General features: G+C 38.3%; 1 protein-coding gene across 1 annotated transcript in view; it reads left to right on the plus strand.

Moving 5' to 3' along the window:
- Nucleotides 1-23,091, plus strand: part of ddx31 (DEAD (Asp-Glu-Ala-Asp) box polypeptide 31) — an 86,081-nt gene extending 62,990 nt beyond the window's left edge. Inside the window, exons 19-20 of the mRNA XM_060841103.1 lie at nt 922-1,105; nt 22,285-23,091. Of these exons, the coding sequence (XP_060697086.1) occupies nt 922-1,105; nt 22,285-22,408 (308 nt within the window). The 3' untranslated portion in view covers nt 22,409-23,091. The remainder of the gene's footprint in view (nt 1-921; nt 1,106-22,284) is intronic.
- Nucleotides 23,092-24,173: the final 1,082 nt, after the last annotated feature.

The raw sequence follows: 24,173 nt of genomic DNA on the forward strand, positions 1-24,173 counted from the left end.
ATTTATTTCTCTGTTTTGTAAGTTATCTTGTAGAACTATTCACCAATCTAACCAGTATATAGCTTATCTCTTTTGGTGTTGCTGACAGTCTAGGCCAAGTAAAAACTTTGGGTAAAGCAGGCATGAAGAGCAGGGAATGCCAATAGAATTCAACCTTTTGTTTTAAAGTAATAAAATCTACCTTCATGTTGCTATTTTGTTTTCTGTGCCCACATTTTTAATTCTGATGCTCTAAGTAATTGCAGTCCCCTGCCAGCAATGATCTTCAGATTTTAATTATAATGGTCAGATTTTGCGATCAGTAGTATACTAAATCAACTAACCATTCATTGCATTCACAGTTGTTCACTGACTTTCTTTGGAGCTGGAACTTGGTGTTTTGCGAGAAATTTTTGATGTTACACTCTGTAGGAAATCAGTGTGAATAAGTTTATGACCTGCTCCCTGAATAATCTAATATCATTGGTATATTGAGTGATGTGATTATATCAAATATCATTACTAATTATTAACTTGGCTTGATATCATTCATTCAGTTTGAGAACACTAAGTTTTTAATAAGGTATTATGTTCGACATTCATGACACGTCAGTAGCAGACCATGTTACCTGAAACTCACTCAAAGGAGTGCTTCAAAAATTCTTCAGTCATAATTTTACTTCATATTTTTCATACATTGCAATTTGGAATATAATTTCAGATCCCTTGGGATTACTGTGTGCAACTGTGCAGGAATTTAAATCATTACCAAATTCACATACCACTTTTCTATTATAAATTGAGGTGTTGAATAATAGTAGTGAACCCTTCCAGGCTCTATTTAAAACACGTAGTGATACATTTCCATGTTTTGATGTATAATTGCTACCACAATATGGTAGCAATATGGAATACTAATCACATTTTTTCAACATTTTCTAGCATTGCAGTCATTCATTCGAGCTTATGCCACGTATCCAGCAAACCTAAAGTGTTTCTTCCATGTGAAGACTCTTCACCTTGGACACACTGCCAAGAGTTTTGGGCTTCGAGATGCTCCACAGAACCTCAGTAGCACAATAATGGCCTATCAGTCCAAAAAGATTTTTAGACCAGGAGTAAAGAGGTAAGAACTTGACTTTATCTAGGCGTACATTTATCAGGAGTTGCTATTGCTAACTTGGTGTTTGGTCACCATTTTCCATGTTATAATCAAGCAATTCCTGCTCTAGGATTGTGTTTTGATACTTGCAAGCATGATCTTATAGAGAGGTAGAGATGTAGAAGGTTACTTTTCAGACCAGAGGCCTGTGACCAGCGGTATGCCACAAGGATCGGTGCTGGGTCTGCTGCTTTTTGTGCATTATATAAATGCTTTGGAAACTAACTTAAGAGGTATAGTTAGTAAGTTTGTGGATGACACCAACATTGGAGATGTAGAGGACAGCGAAGGAGGTTACCTTCTAGTACAAGGAGATCTTGATCAGGTGAGCCAATGGGCTGAGGAGAGGCAGATGGAGTTTAATTTAAATACATTAGAGGTGCTGCATTTTGGAAAGGCAAATCAAGGCAGGACGTAGACACTTAATAAAGGTCCTGTGGAGTGTTGTTGAGCAAAGAGACTTTGGAGTGCAGGTTCATAGTTCCTTGAAAGTGGAGTTGCAGGTAGATAGGATAGTGAAGAAGGCATTTGGTATGCTTTCCTTTATTGGTCAGAGCACTGAGTATAGGAGTTGGGAGGTCGTGTTGTGGCTGTACAGAACATTGCTTAGGCCACTTTTGGAATATTGTGTGTAATTCTGGTCTCCCTCCTATAGGAATGATGTTGTGAAACTTGAAGGGGTTCAGACAAGGATGTTGCCAAGGTTGGAGAGTTTGAGCTAGAGGGAGAGGCTGAATAGGCTGGAGTTATTTTCCCTGGACTTTTGGAGGCTGTGGGGTGACTATATAGAGATTTATAAAATGATGAGGGGCATGGATAGGGTAAATAGACAAGGGTAGGGAAGTCCAAAACTAGAGAGCTAGCAGAGGAAGTGGTGGAGGCTGGTGCAATTACTATAATTAAAAGGCATTGAATAGGAAGGGGTCAGAGGGATATAGACCAACTGCTGGCAAATGGGGCTGGTTATCTGGTTGGCATGGACAAGATGGACTAAACTCCATCTGCCACTCCTCAGCCCATTGACTCACCTGATCAAGATCTCCTTGTACTCTAAGGTAACCTTCCACCCTCTGTCTTCTACCTTTGAGTCAGTTCTGTATCCAACTGGCTTGTTCTCCCTGTATTTCATGTGATCAAACCTTGCTAACCAGTCTACCATGAGGAACCTTATTTTGTTGAATAATCTTAAGCCAAATGGGTATGTTTAGGCTAAAATACTTCGTTTATGCACAAGATTATGCCAGACAATTATGGATCTACTAGCTACACTGTTGTACTAATATTGCACTCTGCATGCATTGGAATTTCCAGAGTATACCCTACAGGTCCATTATGCACTCATTTTCGAATAAGTTGCTTCTACTTTTTAAAAAACATAAAATGTATATTATTTGGGTGTTAATTGTATTCAGCTGGTGAGTATTTATTAGAATCTTAAACAAGCTGATAAATAGAAGCAAAAGGATATTGTGGCAAAGTATAGTTTACCTACCTTTGGTCTTAAGGTCTGTTTCAAGTCCTATCTGCCACAGAATCATGTCACAATATGTCTGAAAAGTTTGATTAAGATTAATTTAGAAATTGGAGAAGTAGAAAGAAGCTGAAAGAGTTCATGATTGGAACTACACATAAGGCAGCATGTGGCTCTAAGTAAAATAAAACAAAAGTCACTAACAGGCTCCTTGTGACAAACCATATCTGTTGAATGGCAGACTTTGAATGACCATAGCTACAGTGGTCCTTGCTAAACAATTTTAAATCAAGGCCTGCGTGTGGGCACCCACCATCTGTGGGACTCTTTATAAACCTTTCATGCTCCTGGGGAGAGACACAGACAATGCTGTACACCAGTGGTCCCCAATCTTTTCAGTAACACGGCACACTTCAATGAGACAGACAATTCTGTTGCACACCTGCTTTTTTTCAGCTGAAATGATTGCTCATACACATTATGTTTATTTGCTTTTACTGTGATTGCAGTGTTCATAGAGAGGCTTACAACAGCATGCATACATCAAGCTTAAAGAATATCAAATGTGTTGATGTTGCAAATTTTGTTTACATTGGTTTTCATTACCAAATTTCGTGATACATTCGGACAGTTCTCAGAACACCAGTGTGTGGCTGAAAAAGACTACTGTACATCTACCAAGGAATGTCCCACTACAGACTGAGTTTTAGACTAGTCACCTAAAATTTTGCAAATGAAACTTGACTTAAGGGACTGGCATTCACTAAATAATAATAATAATATAAACTGGTGAATGTGCAAAGACTAGACTCGAGTTAATTCTTTCACCACTTGCTGCCTGAGTTCTAACAGTGAACACTGAACTAAATATGCAGTAATTGCCTTAATTTTCCAAAATAAATAATTAAATTTATCAGTGTCAAGAACCAGGTAAAAGTGGTTGGCATATTATTCTTCTACCTCTGGGTTATTTAGGTTTAGGTTCAGGTTCAGTTTGGACATGCATTATCAAAATTATTTTTTCCTCTCAGTTCTCTGAAATATTGTTCTTATTGGGCATGGCTCCACATCGGAAAAGCTGTCCACATTTTGGCACAAGTTGGCACGTGATTGGCATTTGTTCAGGAACCACAAGCACTCCGTTCATACTAGTGCAGTGGGGGCATTTTACAATGGCTAAGATTAAATCCAGGAATAGATGGAATTTTATTTTGTATCTGTCCAGATCATCAGTGATTAGTGTTTATTTCCTCACAACAAACATTCCTTACCTAGAAAAACAAAACCAAGAAAAATAACTGAGCCACAAGTCACAACTGCATTGGTATTCCAGTGTATTTTCGGGAAGGTAAACTGCAGTATTCTGTTCGAAATGCCGTTTGTAATGTATTTGTGTGGGAACAGGATGGAAATAAACTTTGCTGTTGTTTCTCGATTGCGTTTTTTACAATTAATGGTGTGAACGCCATTGATTTCGATGATGATGCTTAAAACCAGAAGGCTATTCATTGCCCAAGAACAATCTGTCTGCTATAAACTGAAGCTGTTAATCCTTATACAGGTATTTGGAGTGAGCTACAGAAACAATTAGTGTATTACTAAATGATAAGTAGCAAAATACAGTAGATAAACTGCATTGTTTTTAACATACAACAATACTTGACACTATTTCCTGAAAGCAAAATAAATTATAGCCTATTTCTCAGAATATGTTAATATACTGTTAGCCAATAAATTGCATTTGAATGTGATACTGTTATACTGGTAGTTAGTGCACAACAGTATCCCACAAATAGCAAATTACATCGTCTTGATTGATGAAGAAACATAAGCTGGGAACTAGGAGAATCCCTTTTTTCCTCATAGTACTGTCATTTTTCCTTCATCTGAATATTTAATGTTCTGTGTGAAAGATGGCACCCCCAAAAATGCAGCATCAATCCTCAAAATTATAATGAAATGTCATTGAAATTATAGTTATTTTAATCAACCGGTTTAGGTATGATATGACCTAATGTGCAGGGTAGCTGGAGCTTGAACCAGGACTTTCTGGGCCCAGAAGTAGGAACGCTATCACTGTGCCACAAATGCTTCCCCCCTCCCCACCCCCCCACCTCCATCTGAGATTACAAGGTGAAGTCTTGGAGAAGATTTTTAAATCTCCGCTTTTTATCTAAGGGGAGAGAGCTATCTCTGAGCCAAGCTCGCACAACTATCAAAGCATTTTTTTTAATCTGAAAAAAATTCTTTTTTTTTGCTCAGGACTTTATCTAGGTCTTAAATCAATGCAATATAGAATTTTGCTTCACTGCCAAATTGTGGAAATACAATTGAGCTAAGTGAATTCAAGAACTTAAGAGAGCTAGCAACAAAAATATATCTCCAAGGAGTATATCACACCTCAGATCAAAGAAGATCTTTCACACTGGGCAAGGACTTCTGAAGAAAGCCCAAGCTGTTTCTGAACAGGCTGGTGATGAATACTAATTATTTCTATTACCTGAGGAGGGGTGAGAAGAGAAGAGTACCTTCCTCTCTGACTGATGATCTGTTCATTGGCTCAAGTCTGAAACAAAGACTTACTGGAAAATATGACAACTGCTTCCGCCTCCACAGTGGATACAACAATATTGGACATGTGGTCATCAATCATATTTCCATTTGAAAATCCATATACATTCTATCCTTTTTAATAAAACTTAATGTTTTATTAATCAATTGTACATGGGTTAGCAAGACATAATTCATTTTACTACTTTATAGTCAGACACTCTCTATCCGTGTCAAGGAAGCTGAAAGGTAAAGTTGATTGGAGCATCTAAATTTCTTAGAGTTTTAAGCAAAGAAACTTTAGTTGTTACAATACTGCCATTGGTAGGAAGGTATAATTACAGCATGCCATTTTACACAGTCTCCATTGCAGCAATGAAAACGACAATTTGGAAATAAGTTAGCAAATTGACTAAAACATCACAACCAGAAGTAAGAATTTGTGAACCAGAAATGTACACTGCGTGATTTTTAGTATGTTTTGCATAGATTTTCTGAAACTGATGTATTGACATTGTTCACTTCCAGAAGCTAAATAGATAGCACATTGGTGAATAATTTTCATTTAATAATTTGCTTCTTTCATCTGTCTCATTTTAATGCTACTGGGTTTTGGGCAACAGATTGAAGTGTGGGAGGAGAGTGAAGGATGTTCAGTTCTCTATAGAATGAGTGCACTTTTTCCTTCTGTGTGTATCATTGTGAATGCTGACTTATTGTTTTTGTTGTAGTTATTTAAAAGTGACTTTAAAAGTCAATCTATCCAAGCATCTTAGCATGTTTTTTGCAGTAGAACAAATATGTGAGAAAGGCAAACCTTAATCGTGTTTCTATGAATGAACAACAGACAGGTTAGAAACACAAGGACAGAGTGTGAAAACGTCCAGATCTGAGGAACTTAATGTATTGTAAAAGGGCTGCTAAGGTGGCCCCAGATAACCCTGCAGTTGATTATTCAGGGTTGTATATTATGTAAGCACAGGCAGCCGAGATTGTTTGTTTGTTTTAGAAAAGTAGCAGCTTTCCTTTAATTTCAGAATTTTGTCTGACGTAAATGAACAATTTAAATTCTGAGTGACCAGCTCCTACCCTGCATACCCTCCATATAGCTGCATTGCTCCTGATGCTCAAGAATGGGAACCTATCAATCTATTAATGCCTGTCATCTCCAAACTTTAACGTGTAACCGCTCAGAAAAAGACAATATTAGCCGATTTCTTGGTAGCCACTGTCTCAACAAAGGTCGAACAACAATAATTCTGCTTGCAATTTGCCCCAAATATTACTGCACTATAAATAACGCTTGTCACAATGAGACAAAACTGAAATGTATAAGGGCATGTTTACCTTGGGTAAACATGCACTGTGTATTGCATGCACTATTAAATCTACAACTTTATATGTATTGCAAAAGCATTGGTCAAGAATGCATTATAGTAGAAGTTTAGAACTAGGTCTTCTAAGGAAGGTTGTTGTTTGGATTCAGGAGGAATGTAACTGCCGAGCACCTGGAGAGCAGGCGTGTTCACTCCTTCAGCATTGTTTTCAGAAATAGTCTCTGACTACTTTCTAGAACACTACGAAGGTTGCATTATTGCAAAAGTAGAATACTGCAGATGCTGGAAATCTGAAGCATGAACAAAGTATGCTAAAAATACTCAGCAACATCTTGTTCTAATCCCTGATGAGACTGTAAATTCTGTTAGTCTGGCTGTGAGCCAGCCACTTTTTAAAAACAGACAAAATTAACAATCCAGGTACTTAAAAAAAAACCACAAGATTCCACAGTTTTGTATAAACAAAAATAAGCTTTGTTATCAAATTAGTGGTTATACAATCAACGTCATATATACAACTTATAATGTAACATCCAGGATCAACTTAAGTTAAATATGGGTAACAGACAAACGGTGATTGAACAGAGCACATCAGAGCAAGTGCAGTCAAGACAGATCCTACTAAGTAGCATCTTAGTAATCACTCCCAGACATTAGTGAACCTCTGGGACAACAAATCCAATTTTTTCACTTTCAACAGCGTAGCTTCGGAGCCCCCATCGTAGGCTGCCTTGATAAGTGCTCATGTCTTGGCAGTTCACTCTCCTTTCCTACAACTACAGTTCCTGGATTCTTGAGACTGCATTCTAGCACCTATTTGTGGGTACATTGAAACTTTTTTTTACAAGCAGCTAGCTTCACTAAGCTAGTGCTGTTCCTGGATTTCGCTGAGCTCCAGTATTTCTCAGCTGCACCAAGCAAACACTGCTTGTGGGCTTACTTCACTCTGTCTTAGTTACAGTGAATTATTAATGGCTCACTGGTTTCTTCCTAACCTGTAGGAGGTTTTCTTGAGACTTAGCCATTACACCTGGCTACACTCACCGACTCCCAAGGTTTCCTTGAGCCCTAACTGCTCAGAGCCTTCTTTAAGGGATAGAGCCTCTTCGCCCTGTAGTTACCCTCTAATATTTCATCCAACCCATGTGAGTGAAGTACCTTTTTATGATTGTCTTGAGTTCTGTGATTTCCCTTTGTGTACTCCACAACCTTACAGGTGCACTTCTGGCAATCTGGTTGGCTGAACCCTTTAAATTTTTCCTATCCAATCAAAATAGCTGCTTTGCAAACGTCATTGAGATTTCTGTGAAGTCCTGTCATGTGCATCAGTGTCAGTGGTTTAACATCCATTTTCAGTCTTTTCTGAAGTATCTCTAAGTGTTTCTATTATAGATACACAGGAACACGACCACATGCAAGTTCCCCTTTCCAGCAGCTCACTGTCCTGACTTGGAAAAATATTGTAATTCCTTCACAGTCAAAATTCTGGAACTCTGCCTAACAATATTGGGGTCAACCTACACCAAATAGACTGCAGTGGTTTGATAAAAACTCACCATCACCATGGGGGCAGTTAGGAATGAATAATAAATACTGGCCTTGCCCGCGAACTGTACAACCCATAAATTAATTTTATAAAGTACACAAATCCTTTTGCCAGTTCAATTCTTCAGCAACTTTCTCATGGTAGAAAGTATTTCTCTATCCTAATATCTGTTAATTTAGAAACTAAACAAAGAATCTTGGTTAAATCAACGTCCTTCCTCATCCAAATTACTAGATCCTTTTCACCCTGTAAACTAGCTTCTCTTTATCCAGTTCATACCATCTGACTTCATTCTCTCTTTGAATATTGTTTGTCTCTTTCTTCTTTTCCCTCCCTTCCCAACACCTCTTTCTGGGATACAGGTCCAAAGTTTCATATTTTTCCTTCAATTTCAAATTTTCTCAGTTTTCTTTTCCTTTTCTATTTCAATCAGTTTTATCTCCAGCAGCCAAAACAAGCTGTGTTCCACATGATAGGCTGTTCTTCCAAACCCAGATACTGTGAAACAACCTCCACTTTACCTGCTTTCTTAGCCCCTGCTTAGAATTCTAACTCTAACTTCTCTGCTGACAATATTAGCCTGTAACCTTTGTTAATTCTTGCAAGTCCCTTAGGAATAAATCTGCTGTCCAGGAAAGTTATAGTAACAGATAAAGCCATTTTGATTTTTAATATACATTGTAAAATTCGTTATAACAATTATAAAAGACTTAATCTCAGGAATTACAAAAGTCCCTATTTTTTGTAGTTTTCTGATCCCACAGACCCCCAAAATATGCTATTTATATTGATGATGTTCGAGCTCACCTCTTAATAAGATCACCAAATTTCTGTTAGGATCTAGTGACTTTTATTTAAGAGCTGATTACATTCAAAATCCCAGGTATTTACTAATAAATTAAAGCCACAAGATTCCATAGTTTTGAACAAACACTTGTGTTCACCACAATGTATGATATATACTCAACTTGCAATCTTAATATCCAGAATCAACATGGGATAAAACTGGGTTACTGGTAAATTGTGATCAAACACCCCACCGTGTATATTAAATGACAAATGCGGTCAAGACAGATGCCACAGATTACTCAGCAACCTCCCTCTGAACGTTAGTGACATTATGGGTCACTAAATCTCATTAAAACTTTACAAGCAATTCCAATTCTTCACTTTTGGAAAACATAGCTTCAAAACTAGCAGAGTTCACCAACAATTGCTCTCATCCTGGTCACTAATTTGTCTTTATTGGCTGTCCTGGACCCAACTTTCTTGTTTTTGCTTCAGTTGCAGTTCTATGGTCACTTTTTTTTCACATGCTCCACCCTGTGCCCCTTCTGATAACGCCAATGACTGCGATATTTGAATGTTTAAATAATGCCACTGAATGTGCAGAGCACAGGGCCTATCAGGAAATGGAACCCTTGCCAAAGCTTAAGTCCAAGTTAGTTTGAGTTTCATAACAATCTGGAGAGAATGAAACGGTTATTCGGACAGAAGGTCAGCAATCTGAGTGCAAGAATCATTGCTGTTACTCTACTGCAGTACAGAGGGGTTGCTGCACTGTCAAAGATAGCATCTTTTGAATGAGATATTAAATCGAGGCCATATCTCTCTTGGATGGACATATTATTTTCATCTCAGACACCTCCCTCCCCTTCCTGGACCCCACTGTCTTCATCTCTGGCAACTTCATCTGCCTATCACCTTCCCAAATACTTTCTCAACACAGACATCACAAATCTACAGACCCCCCACAGCTACCTGGACGACACCTCATTCCACCCTGCTTCCGGTAAAAACGCTACCCCTTACTCCCAATTACTCTGCCTCCACCATATCTGCTGCCATGGGGAGCAATTCCACTCCAGGACATCCCAGATGGCCTCATATTTCAAGGACCGCAATTTTCCCACCCACATGATCAACAATGCCATCCAGTGCATCTCCTCTACTTCCTGCACCTCTGCCCTTGAACCCCACCTCTCCAACCGCAACAAGGATAGAAACCTCCCGTCCACCTCACCAATCTCCAGATACAGCTCATTATCTTCTGCCATTTCTGCCACCTACAATCACACCCCACCTCCAGAGATATATTTCCCTACCCACCCATATCAGCACTCCACAGAGACCATTCCCTTCGCAACTCCATCATTAGGTCCGCGCCCCCAACCACCCACCCTTCACTCCTGTCACCTTCCCTTGCTGCTGCAAGAGGTGTTAAACTTACGCCCACACCACCTCCCTCGCCTCTGTCCAAAGCTCCAAAGGATCCCTCCACACCCATCAGAGATTTTCCTGCACAAACAAAACACCTCATCTACTGTGTCGTATGCTCTCGATGTGGTCTCCTCTACATTGGGGAGACAGGATACCAATTCTCAGAATGTTTCAGGGAACACCTCTGGGACACATGCACAAAACAACCCCACCGTTCTGTGGACAACCACTCCAGCTCCCCCTCCCACTTCGCCAAGGACATGTAAGTCCTGGGCCACCACCACTGTGAAATCCAAGCCCCCCACCCCCACCAACCCTGAAGGAAAAACAACTCATCTTCTGCCTTTGGACCCTCCAACCACATTGCATCACGTTTCCTCATCTCCCCACCCCCCCATCTCATCCTAGATCCAACCATCCAATTCGGCAATGCCCTCTTGAACTGTCCTACCTGTCCATCTTCCTTCCCACCTATCTGCTCACCCTCCCCTCCGATGTATCACCATCACCCCCCCACCTGCATCTGCCTATCACCTTCCCAAATACATTCTCACCCAGCCCCACTCCCACCCTCCTATTTATCTCTCAGCTCCTTTCACCCCTTAACACATTCCTGATGAAGGGCTTATGCCCGAAACATTGATTCTCCTGCTCCTCGAATGCTGCCTGACCTGCTGTGTATTTCCAGTGCCATACTTTTCAACTCTAATCTCCGGCATCTGCAGTCCTCACTTTCTCCTGGACATGTAATTTCCATGGTACTTTCTCAGAGAAGAGGAGTCATTGGCACTGTCATAGTCAATATTTATTCTTCAGTCAGCAACACAAAAACAGGTTAACCAGCCATTGTCATCCTGCTGTTTGTGGGGGCTTACTGTTTGCAAACTATAGCTGCTACATTCACTATTAAAGTGGCAACTATGGCTAACAATAAAAATTCAACTGATTATACTGACTAGCCCTTCTGAGGGTGTTTGGGTGGCAACTTCTTGAAAACCATAAATGGGTAATTTTGGAGCCTGGTTTGCTTCAAATGCATCAAGTCTTTCACCTCCAGCATAGGGTGGTTAACCTTTTCTGTTGTCCTAGAAGACAAATAGCAAAATACTGGGGACTGGATGAATTTGATTTTGTGAATAGAAAAAGAATGCCATTTCCTTGCTGTGTCACTGAATCTACACATTACAAACTTTGGAAATACTTACTTCAGTACTGCATCTTTTTTTTAATTGAACTGAACATCATCTATAATAATATTTTGTAAATCAAACTTTCTGCCTGCTTTGCTTATCTTCTAAGAAGGAGAGTAGAGATTTGTTAACTTTTTTTTCAAATATTTCCCCGACCTGGATGAAGATCCTTCATATTTGTTTATCTTTATAACTGAAAGCTAACTGGTGAGAACACTTAGCAAAAAAAAATCAAAACTATTATGCTCTTCTGTTGTGCTCATCAAATGATTTAATGTTAATTAAAAGGTCTAATTTTAAAAGGTCTGTTTACTAACAATAACTTGGTTTTATTAGTCTCTGTAATGCCTGTAGTAATGTGTCAGTTCACAGCTTGTGCTGCACCTAATAGAATAGGCAACGATTTAAATTTGACCTGATTCAAAACACTCACTTGTCTCCCTCTGTGTGTCAGGGGATTGCTTGGGGGAAACTGGTGCAGTAAACAGCTGTTACCTAGTACAATAAGCAATAAGAGTTTTGTGTAAACTGAGCACCTGTTAGCTAAGGATGCTCCTGTCAGCTGGCAAGTTGGGCCTTTTTTTTTGAGTGAAACTTACCATTGTCGTTTGGTGCTGTTGGGTTCCCTGGTGAAGAATCCTACTTTTGTAGCAGACTGGGTTTCAGTTATAATTAGTTCTTTTCCTGTATTGCTTAGCTGTTGATAACTATTGCTTGGAAGTAGACTGATACAACTGTCTATAATTAACTCTAAGATTTTATTTTCTTTTAACCTTTTATACCTTTTTAAACATAATATTTGCAACTATTCTTAACACAGCTCAGAATTCTATTAGATCCTAGTGTGTAAATTAGATTGTCTAATGATTTGCAGCCTGTGTGGATTTGGCCTATTGATTTAAGCTTGTCCACCAATTAGAAATTGAAATAAAGATGTTTTTTATCTTCAAGTAAAACCAGTACAGGAGCTGATAGTTTGTTTATAGATTTTTATTTAAGCCATCATTCCTGAGAGATATTGACTTGCTGGGTTTACAGATTCGTGGGCGACAGGAGCCCTCCGGCATCAGGCTGACCTCTTCCACATCCCACCAAACCCACCCCTTCATATCAGTGTTGTTAGCTATGATTTCAGGAATCTGGTTTTAACACTCTGGATTTGCTTCTCTAAATACATATGCCGCACCATCTCCCCTACCTGTTTTGACATTCCTTAAAGCCGCGTAATTGCTCTTCAGCAAAGTGCCTTGTGGCATGTTTTTCTTTGCATTTAAATCCCAATACAAATGTCAGTTTTTGGTTTTATATTGTCATCAAGCCGATATAAAGAAATTGAACTTTGGCGTGGGGAGGAATATGTGGATAGAATTTGCTGCCAATCCAGGAAATTGCCTTCACAGCTGAAGAGAGCTGGCAGAAACACTAAAATCCTGAAGTTTGGCAGGTCGATGTTTTGCAATTATGTGATGTAGCAGGAGTCAGTTGTTCAATAGATGTTCTGATTTGTTTCTATTTCTGTTTCTCCATCTTATGAAAATGATGAAGAAATGACAATTAATACAACAAACTGCAGAATATTACATTGATTTTTCAAAACTAATTTGAAGAAAGAGACTTCTAACAACGATGGAATTTAGGGAGGTGTAGCCATATCAAACAATTAACACAAGCATGATGATCTGAATGACCAAATATGTTTGTCATATTCTGTGCATAGATGGATTTTGGAGGATGGAAGAAAAAGGGTAGACATGGGAAGGTTTCTTGGGCAATTGTGATAAATAATGCTCTTCATACATCTTTGATGGGACAATATAACTTACTATAAACCTAAATTAACTAGATTAGATTAGATTCCCTATAGTGTGGAAACAGGCCCTTCGGCCAACCAGTCCACACCGACCCGCCTCCTACTGACTAATGCACCTAACACTACGGGCAGTTTAGCATGGCCAATTCACCTGAATGCACATCTTTGGACTGAGAGGAAACCGGAGCACCTGGCTGAAACCAATGCAGACACAGGGAGAATGTGCAAACTCCATACAGACAGTCACCTGAGGCTGGAATCGAACCTGGGACCCTGGTGCTGTGAGGCAGCAGTGCTAACCACTGAGCCAGCGTGCCACCCCAAAGTCAGTTTAGAAACCCCACCACTACGATGGCTGGGAACTAGACATGGGAAGTGAATGAACAATGTGGAAATTTGTTGATGACAAATTTTGGAGTGTGGCATATTATTACGACTGATGCGGAAGACTACAGCTTAGATGAGAAGGTAGGTAGCTAATACAATTCAATGTATATATGAAATAATACACTTTGGAAATAAGAATATGGGAAGAAGAAATAGCTTAAAATATGATAGTTAAAGATGGCAGTGAAGTAAGAGGCTATGGATTAGACTTTCAGTCCTTGTTTTAAAAGTGCAAGCACAGAATACGAAATCAAAGGGATAGTTGTACTCAACTTGCACAAGATCTACCTGAGATACCCTAATGTGTGACATAAGAACAATTGAAAGAACCAAAGTATATAAATTCTGATATAACTAGGGATAAGCGGGAGATACAAAAAGTAACTTTTAGAAGTTATAAAATCATGAGGGGCATGGAAAAGGTGAATAGACAAGGTCTTTTCCCTGGGATGGGGGAATCCAAAACTAGAGGACATCGATTTAAGATGAGAGAGGAAAGGTTTAAAAGGGACGTAAGGAGCAATTTTCTCATGCAGAGGATTGTTCATATATGGAATGAGCTGCCAGAGGAAGTGGTGGAGCCTGGTAAAATTACAACATTATAAATGCATCTGGATGGGTATGTAAATGGAAGGGTTTAGAAGGATATGTGCCAAATGCTGGCAAGTGGGACGAGATTAATTTAGGATATCTGGTCAGCTTGGATGAGTTGGACTGAAGGGTCTGTTTCCATGCTGTGCAGCTCTATGGCTCTATAGGACTGGAATTGGAGCTGAGGAAAATGTCAAGACTAGAGGTTTCTGGTCAGGTAAACACGATGGTTTTCATTCTTTTAATGGCATGATAAAGTGAATATTTTTTGCTAAACTAAGGAGAGAGGGAAAAAGAGATTTCACAAAGATTAGAAGAATAAATGTAGAATTCTTTGCAATAAATATTGCTGAAGTTGTCTCCATTAGTACTTTGAAAGGTAATTGCCTCATCACAGAATAAGAGTGTTCAAAGAATGCAAAACATGTAAAATTGATTCATGAAGACATTTTATATGAAAAAAAACTCACCAGTACAAATTTGATGGGCTGATTTACATCTTTCTGTTTCATAACTTCTATGAAAGAATATGACTTACCTGAAGTTCCTGTGAACCTTCTGCTAGATTCCATTTCTTACTTCATTTGCCACAATACCACAAAATATTATAAATAACTGGGACTAAGTGGTGAACTTACTGCAGGAATTTCTTCTTTAGAGTCAGGGGAACTGATCGTCTTGAATTGCATTTTCATCCTATAATGTTCTCTGAATAAATATCTATCTCATAATTTCTGTTCCATTTAATGTTCAAATATCTGGTAACACAAAGTGTCGTGACTGCCACCAAGCATTAAGATAGTAAACAGTGTAAAATTCCAGCATTGAATGGCTCTATGTCCCAAAGACATCTTGGGGCATTTTGCTAATTCTTAATTAATCTGCTAGGTAGAACACCAGAGGATTGATTGCCTCGGTAGAATTGCACCTCCTGCTGGCAGTATATAGAATAGTACTGAAATGGTTTGTGTAAAGATAGGTGGTCCAAATTGCATAAATCAGAAGAATTCGTGGAGAATAGCCTGCAAGAGACCGAAATTAGTAATCAAAAATAGATGATAAGAACAAAACTAATGTTATTAGGGTAGTTGCTCACAGTGTAAGCAGCTAACTGGCTCCCATTCAGCTGATCAGATTGTATTTGGCGTCTAATGCTGCTGTCTGTTTGTGAATGGTGCACCCTCAGTTGCAGGGATCCCTGAGGCTTTATTCTATAATCCTTACAACAGAAACAATGGGGATTTTTTTATCACATGTAGCTGCCATTCTTTGAGTCTCTTGTCTGGTGTGCTTTGACTGTTGGCAGCAGTTTAGGGGCTTAGATTTATTGATGACATATCAATGCAACTTACTTTTCCTTCAGTAAATACAGAGAAAGCTTCTAGTATCTGCTTTGTAAATCTCTTTTGCTAAGAAATTGGTACAAGTAGAGCATTTTATTGGTGGCTAGTTTGCTACATGCCCTCAGTATTTGTGTTACACACTATAAAGAGAAATTCTTTCCATCAAGCAAAAAGTTAAACTATTTTCAACAATAGACAGCTCCTAAAGTTATTAAGACTCTACCTTGCATTATAAAGTGCATCATTGCTTTATATTTTGTGTTGAATTTAGGGCAAAGACTTTTTTTGTTTTAAAATTGTAGTTCACTCTGAATTCATCACAGCAGCACCACTAGAATTTAAGCTTGAATCAGACATTGATCTAACCTTCACTGCATTGGATAAGTTGTAGCAGTTTTTGACTCAGCCTTTTAACAAAGGAGTGTCCAATGCCACAATGTGAGACACTGGGGAAACATGTTTCTCATCTGTCCATCATAAACCAGTATTGATGACAGCCATGGCAGACACTGCAGCTCATACCAACCAGTTATCCCATAATCCCATTTGAAGGTGAAAGCGTGGCAGAATGTGGCAGCAGCTGTATTTTGCTTTAGTGATAGCCTTCTACTTTATATTTCCCAAGGATGAAGTGTCCATGCATTCTGAAGAAGTTTGTTTTCCTATTGGCTTTACACTTTTCTCAATAATATACATATGTTCACAAATTGGAAAGTAATTTCCCACGTTATAACGTGTTAGCAGGAATTAGAGTTTTGAGCTGTTTTTCTGGTTTTAGCATTGTGCCCATTGGGAATTGTTGAATTTTTTTTAAAACCTATCGAGTACATAGTACTGTATCACATTCAATCTTGATGTAATATGTGCTTATATTTATACAATAACTATGCAACTGACATTTTGTGGTGGTGAAAGATTTAAACAGAGCTTAGAAAGTTGGCGTTATTGTTTTTTTGTGCATTTGGGGTCACTTTTTATTCTCGTTCTTGAATAAAGAAGCAATTTTTAATTCTTTCTAATTTTGGACACTGACATTTCTGTTGTGTTCCACTCACATGGATTTGGGATCCGTTAAGTACTACTTAAAGGTGAGAATTAGAAAGATTTGTGTGAATTTTATTTTAATCAAGAGACATGGGCAAAGATCAAATAAGCGTGTCAGTATTAGAGCAAGAGAAATAGGGGAGGAAAATTAGATTGATTAATTCAACATGATAGGGTTAGGTTTCTAAATCATTTAAATTGTGGGAGGGAAGTAAACGTCCAATTTTGCAACAATGTGGTGACAGCGTGATTGAAGTACTGATGTGCCACTTTTATAAACAGGTTAACTTTGCAGCAAACAGAAAATTCACAAATGTGACCAAATTATTGAAGACTATTGTAAGAAATAGTCTTGACTTTATACCTTTTGTATTGACTTTATTCAATAAATTACCTCTATTTACATATTACATTACTAATAATGTTTTATTTAAATTACTCACTATGAAAGTAAATAAGGAATTCGTCAATCTCAGAAGGTGACATCACCTTGATTCCCTAATTGTCTTTTAACTCATTTTCAGCTATCCACTAACGTGTCTGTAATGCTGAGCAGAAAGCACTGTCAGGGACCAGACTTCCCAAGAGAAGTCCACTGGGGACAAGAGGCTCGACTCTGCTGCTTGACCCTTACCGGCAGATGGCCATCAGGAATCAAATACCCATGTGCTGGGAGATAGGGAGAGGATTTAGCAGAGTGATTATTCAGAGATGAATAGAGTGATTAGCTGATAAAGAGCATGTGAGACAGGGTTGGGGGCTTTGATCCTCAGTAATAATGCACTGACAGTCGTTAGTGCAGTGGGATGCTCCGTGATGAGGGACAGCAGTGTATCACAGGATTACACAATTTGCTGTTGGTTTTAACCCTTTGAGGGCTGGTCACTATTTCTGTTCTGAGCAAAAATTCTAACAAAAATTCACATAAAATATTCTATTGTGCTGAGTGTCTTGTCATTGCTTTCTCAAGTGTGGCTTTGGAGAAAGAGGATTTTGCTGACAAAGAATCCATTGGGGAGAAGGCTCATCAACCATGCATCGAAACATTTTGCTTCCATGAAATGTCAATGAATCCTCTCCCATGAGTGAACTGTGTAGACCTTGAAGAACAATTTGAATGTAATATTATATGGTGTGAACCTGTTATATGGGTGTTGTCAGCTTGTTATTAATGTGGTTGAATATCACTTTGTTTCAATGATGTTTTGAAGTATAAAGACCTTTGAAACTGTTGTTTACTTTCTAGTGTGTTTGTCCATCTATCTTGTATAAGTGTAAAATTAGTGTGAAATTGTGTGGTCCTCCATAGAATGGAAAACACTTGTCAAGTTACTGATCTTGCCTTTACTGCCTGTAATTTTGGGAAGAGTTTTTGCATTTCAAGATGAGAGGAGGTGGAGTTAGCCATTTGTTGTGCAATGTATTTTTAATAGGAATCTGGAATTGAAATTTCATGCATAATGTACATTCCCACTTCTCAAATGCAGTAAAAATGGTTCCTGTTCCAATTTACCCTATCACGGCGAAACAATATTTGAGTTCACTATTTTTTTTAACTGCTCATACAATGGTCCCTACTGCCACTGCATGACTGCTGTCTACCGTTGTAAAGCTTGATCAGAATGGGAGTTTTGATAGAGCAGGAATCAATTGAGTACAGAGCTGTCCCAGGTTTTGAGAGTTGTATGTAGAGTTTAGTCTTAATTTCATAATTTTACTAAAATTTTGAGTTGATTTTCTTCCTATGCATTTCACTCTCAAGTTGTTACATCTGAAGTCTCAATTCAAATGTAATTAAGTACAGAATGAAAGTTAATGTAATGCTGCCCCTGACCTCCATTATTCATACATTGATAGCACTTTGTGGTGCTGAAGGAACAGTTGGAGAGCTGAAGACATCTGACAAGAGAAACTGTTGAGCCTTTTTTTCCCTCTAGTAGATTATTCTCATGCAAACTCCTTTTCCTAGCTCCTGAGAACTTTTATTTTACTCCCTTTCTTGACTGACTTCAAGTTGCAGTAGCCTCGATTGCAGAAAATAAAGCTTTGAATTAACTTGGAGGCAATAGACAGGTCAATTTTGGAAATAAGTGGCTTCCTCTGAAGTATGTATGCCACACTCTTAAATGAATCATTAGTGGAGAGAAAATGCAGAAATGCTTATGGTTACCCTTCATTCTCTCTGAAAAAGCATCTCTTTGGGGGTCCAGAAATGATTGGTGTTTAATGGTGAACAGTTTAACTACATAAAGCTGAATTGGAGAGGGGAGAACACAAGTTACAAAGTATGTTAATCATCGTCTTTGTGCGCTGAGAATTTCCTTCCTCTAGAGGCCGTTTTGTTTTGTTTTGTTTTAGATTAAGGAGTATGTTATCATTGCAAGCTGTCTGAAATATATTTAGAATTAATGGGGTGTCTTTATATGTTTCATTACCTAATATCCTTTCATTGTACCAACCAAGTGAATAATGAGTCTGATGGACGTTTGGGGAGTGCATTCTTCTTTCTTTAACTTTGGAACTTTCTGCCATACAAGACCATGGAAATAGAACAATGGAATGTTTTTAAGTTGGAGGTTAATAAATTCCAGCTCAGCAAAGGAATCAAAAGTTATGAGCGTTAAATGGAAATGTGGAATTCGAAACAAAAACAGATCAGCCCGGATCTTATTGAATAGCAAAACAGACATGAGGGGCTGAAAGGCCTACTGCTTCCTGTTTCATACGTTTGTCTATTCTGCCAGTTAGTGGTAATTAAAAGACAACTTGCTGGATTCTCTTCTGTATCTGGGAAAAAGAACAAAATTACTGGTCAAACTGTCTGACTCTGATTTGAATTGATGAGTACTCGGTCAGCCCCTCTATGGCTTTTACCTCACACTGAGCTGCATTGAAGTGGAGTGCCACCACCTCACCTCTGCATTCTTGACTTGACTTTTCTTTCTGCTGTTCCACCAAATGACACTTGTAGACTTGTGATCTCCCATTGGTCAAAAACATTTTACATCTTAACTGAAAACCTGATGACTGTGCAACCTGCAGATCTGTCGGGGTAACTCAAATCCAGAGTCGTTTGTCATAAACAGTCATTGACTGCACTAAGTAATGCAGAACTCAAATAAGGTATATCATTTAAATTAGGTATCCTATCCCCTGCCCCTTTGCTTGACTGTAGTATAGTGCTATTTGTCAAGTTATCACAGAAGTCCAAACCTAATTATAGGTATTTGAGACCCTGTCGGTGTTCTTAACTGTCACAGCCAGCAATTACTGATCTGAACTTTTCTAATGTGATTAAACAGCCAATTATATGCCACACTGTCATCTGAGCTGTTTTTCAGTATATAGGCAGGGCAATAAGGAGCTGTTGTGGTATAGTGGTAACATTCATACCTCTGGAGCAGGAGATCTAGGTTCAAGTTCCATCTATTCCAGAGGTCAATCACAATATCTGTGAACAAGATATCAACAAGAAGAATAGCACACAGGCCTGTATTTGAACTCCTACTGAAAAGCGAAGATGCACATCAGGTATATTTTCATGAGACCACAAGGAATAGGAGTCAACTGTTCAGTCCCTCAAGCTTGTTTTGCAATATGTTTGATCATGGCTTATCTGACATTCCTCATGTCCATTTTCTCACTCTTTCTCCTTGAATACCCTACTGATCAAGAATCTATTGATCTCAGCCTTGAAATATACACAAGGGCTGTGCCCCCACAGCTGTCTCTGGTAAGATGTTCCAAAGATACTGAACCCTCATCGAGGAAATCCTTTCTCATCTCAGTCTTAAATTGGTGGCTCTTTATTCTGAGGCTATATCCCCTGGTCCTAGACTGTCCCAAAAGGAGCAGTGCACCATCTCAACATTTACTTTGGCAAGTCCTTTAAAATTCCTGTATATTCCAATGATATACCCCTCATTCTTCTGAGCTCCTCGCGTAGTTTCAGATGAGAGTACATATATAGTCGAGTGCTGTCGGTTTGAATCATATCACTCTTGCATGTGATACCGTATGAAGGCTTCAGCTTTTCTATATTAATTATTTGAGTAATAATTAGAAACAGAAGATGGTATTAAAGAGGACTGCCTAAACCCAGTCCAGTAAACAGTGGTACTCTTCTCTGGGTTTCTCATTGCACTGACTGGACTGGTGCCTCCACAGTTCCAGACTAGGAGCCCCTGATAAGCAACTGTACTTTTTAAACTATTCTGTAAATTTTAAGATGCGGTAAAGCTGCTAAAAATTTTACTTTTTCTATTTGAAATTGTAATGTATGAACTTCTTGGAAACAATCACTCTGGTGGCGAATGTTTTAATTGTACCAGTGTATTCCCCAGCTGCTTCAATTGGAGGTTTTTCTCTGTAGGACTTTCTTTTCGTAATCTTTCAAATATTTCAGTGTTTCAGTTGCATCCAATTTTGTATGTTCCCTAATAATGTTCTCCAGAAGACAGTCTGGAATCCTATTTCTTTGAATCTACAACTAAAAGGTTTTATCCTATGGTGACTCCCTGCAATGGGTCAGAGAGCTAAGCCATTCCTACATCATTCTTTCTCTGTGGATGATCAGGGTAACTATTGATTAAGTACTTTATTTGTCAGTTCAATAACCACACTGTTTAAGCGGGTATGGGGTCCTTGCTGTGTTACAAAGTGTTCCTGCAAAATTACAATTAAATTCTTTTCGTGAGCATTCTTTGTCATTTCATCAGTTTTTAAAATGTTTGAAATCACTAATTAAATCCGCTGCTAAAACAGCATCTCGAAATATACAAAGCTAGCAAAGACATTTTGAAAATGTGAACAGAAGTGCTTATTTAAGTCATTGTACTCTGCGACTGATGAATTCCACATATGAAAAGGAGTTTTGCTTGTGTTGCTCACATGACAAACAGCCCCTCTGAAGAGACACAGTACTTATTTAACAAAAATACATGGTACTAAACAGATAACTACTTTCCTATATTTTAAAGCATTAGAAGGCAAATGATTCAAAAAGAGAGGTCTGCCTACTCTGAAGAAAACCCATTGTCCATCTGCATGTCAATAACTCATTTCTAAGTAGAAAATAAATTGTTTTCTTTAAAAGCTTCAGATTGGCAAGTCTGTTCCATTTCATTCAATGTCTGTAAATGCCACTTACCTATGCTTGTTTGCTGTCATATTTTAAAAGTGAGATCTTCCAAAGTATTTAAGATGAATAAATAATGGATGCAAGGGAATCAGAGTTCCACGCCTTTTTTTAAATTTGGAAATTCAGTGTGGAAATTTATTCTGCCAATATTCATATTTTGTTTGGAAGGAAGATATGAAATAGCAATTTTTTAAAAAATCTTCATATTTACTTTTAAAGGAACACTACTTGAGCTCTGAGTATATTTATGCGATGGTGATATAATATGTGTAAATACTTGCTGCTTCATGTCTGCTGTAGAATTTATGGAAATCAAATTTGTAAATTATTAGACAAGTTTGAATTGATGCTACTCTAGAGAGCAGGAGATATGAAATGGATCTCCTTGTAATCCCTTTTTTTTGATTTCCTGCTGCATAAAAAATAGCGTGATGGCTTTATTTTATTGTCTAAACTTGCACATGACCCTTGTTCTGTGCAATTGCTCCTTTCAATTTTTGTTTTCCTTTCTCAGGTCTGGCTTGGGTGGACGTTTGTGTGGTAAAAGAAAAATGGCTTCGTTGCTACAGTCTGAATATTCAAATGGATTTGAAGTAAATTTTTATAAGGGAAAGAAGAAACGAAATCCTCATTTTTAAAAAAAGCCATAGACCACAATCAGAAAACATCTGAAGCAAGCTGCAAACATCTGCGGGCACGTTGTCAAATGTGATGCTATTAACCCAGGTCAAGTGACGTCAAAATGAAGTGAACAGCACTTAGCTGGGTCCAGCAAATTCCAGAATCGTCACCCTTGAATCATAGTCCTGAACTGCTGTTGTGTCTGTTCAAATTGTGCTTATTAAAGAGAGGAAGTTTACTTGTAATGTATTTATGGGGGAAGTGAAAAAAGAGACGCGTATGACCAACCTAAAGATTTGCACCATCTCGATTTACTTTTTCTGCATCTTCTTGAACTGTCATGTTGTAGCTTAGTGCGAGGACTTGCCATGGATATCCAAGCTGATTTATACCTGAGGGTTTATAATCTGCTAACTTTCAAATTTTTAAGCTCCACCATGAGGTTGGTTTCACCCACTTCTAAATACTTCCCAGGCAGTTTGAAGGCACCTTTAACAATATCTGTAACCCAACCTATAAATATACCATCACCTGGGATGTTATCAATCATTTTATTTGATGTGGTCTGAATTCAAATCTTGATTAAAATCAATGCCCTTTATGAAATATAAAATCTTTTGGAATGAGGTTATATTAAAGGATAGGACTGACATTTATTGAAATTCAAAATATTTTAAGAAATAAATTGGAAATATTTGAATTGTCCTGTTTGACTCTTGTATTTTCAAAGATCTGTTCTTTTTTTATCTTGAATGTTGATTTGAGTTTCTCTTGGAAGGTATTCCAACTCACTTGTACTGTGTGTCTGGTTTGGTCTGTTATTTCTCGCTTGTAAACGATACACAGTTTTGAAAACTATTGGATTAATTTTGTAACACATTGAAACAAAAAAAAGTGAATTTATCTTCAGGTTTGTTGTAGACCTCATCCAGTGGACTGTTTCTTTTTTTGTTCTTTGAACTGGCGTTTGATAGGTTATAGATTTATTTTTTTTTAAACTTTGTTGTGCCCTTATTTGATTTCATTATTAAGCAATGAGATTAGATGAAACCTCTCATCATCCCCTGGGTTTAAGTCAATCCTTGCAGAATCCTCTCGTTTTGTTGTGCTGCTTTTTTTGTTCTGAGAGAGACTCTGTCCGTCACTTCATTAACCCTGAGTCGGCTACAATCCTGTCCAAGGCCGGAGGGATTTACCAGACCCTTTCACATGCTAACAAGCGTAGTTAAACAGCGGATTTTCTCGAAATAAATATACTTTTTTTAAAAAAAAACTTCTTGATTTAATCAGCTGCTGTGCACTTAGCCATAACTCTCTCCTACGCATTCGGGCAACTTCTTTTGTCTTCTAACCCGTGGAGAACTACAGGAGTCTTTCTTCACCAGTGTACACACACGCCAATATATTTTATTATATTTCTGTTCAGAGAATACATTAAGCGCTGCGCACAGCTCAGATCTTCCACGTTGGAAAGAGAGCGTTTTTATTTTGCATTGTAGATGATTGAATGTGGATTCTGAAGGTTTTCAAAGACACGAAAGGGCCAAACTAAACTGCCCTCCTCTCTCGAGCCTTTTTATTGTATTTTCTCTCAAGCAATGCCTGTTTCCTTTTTCTCTAACCATTCCGTTTGAGCCTGAGTTTTATTCATCAACGCATCAAAGCGGGCAGCGGCAACAGCAGCAGAGTGTGTACTCAGTCAGCGGCTGAAATATGACTTTGTTACAGAAATTTAAATAGGGAACAGGTACGTCTTGTTCCATCGACTCAACCTCCCAGGGG

The sequence above is a fragment of the Hemiscyllium ocellatum genome, chromosome 21 (genome assembly GCF_020745735.1).
Source record: "Hemiscyllium ocellatum isolate sHemOce1 chromosome 21, sHemOce1.pat.X.cur, whole genome shotgun sequence".
NCBI lineage: Eukaryota > Metazoa > Chordata > Chondrichthyes > Orectolobiformes > Hemiscylliidae > Hemiscyllium > Hemiscyllium ocellatum.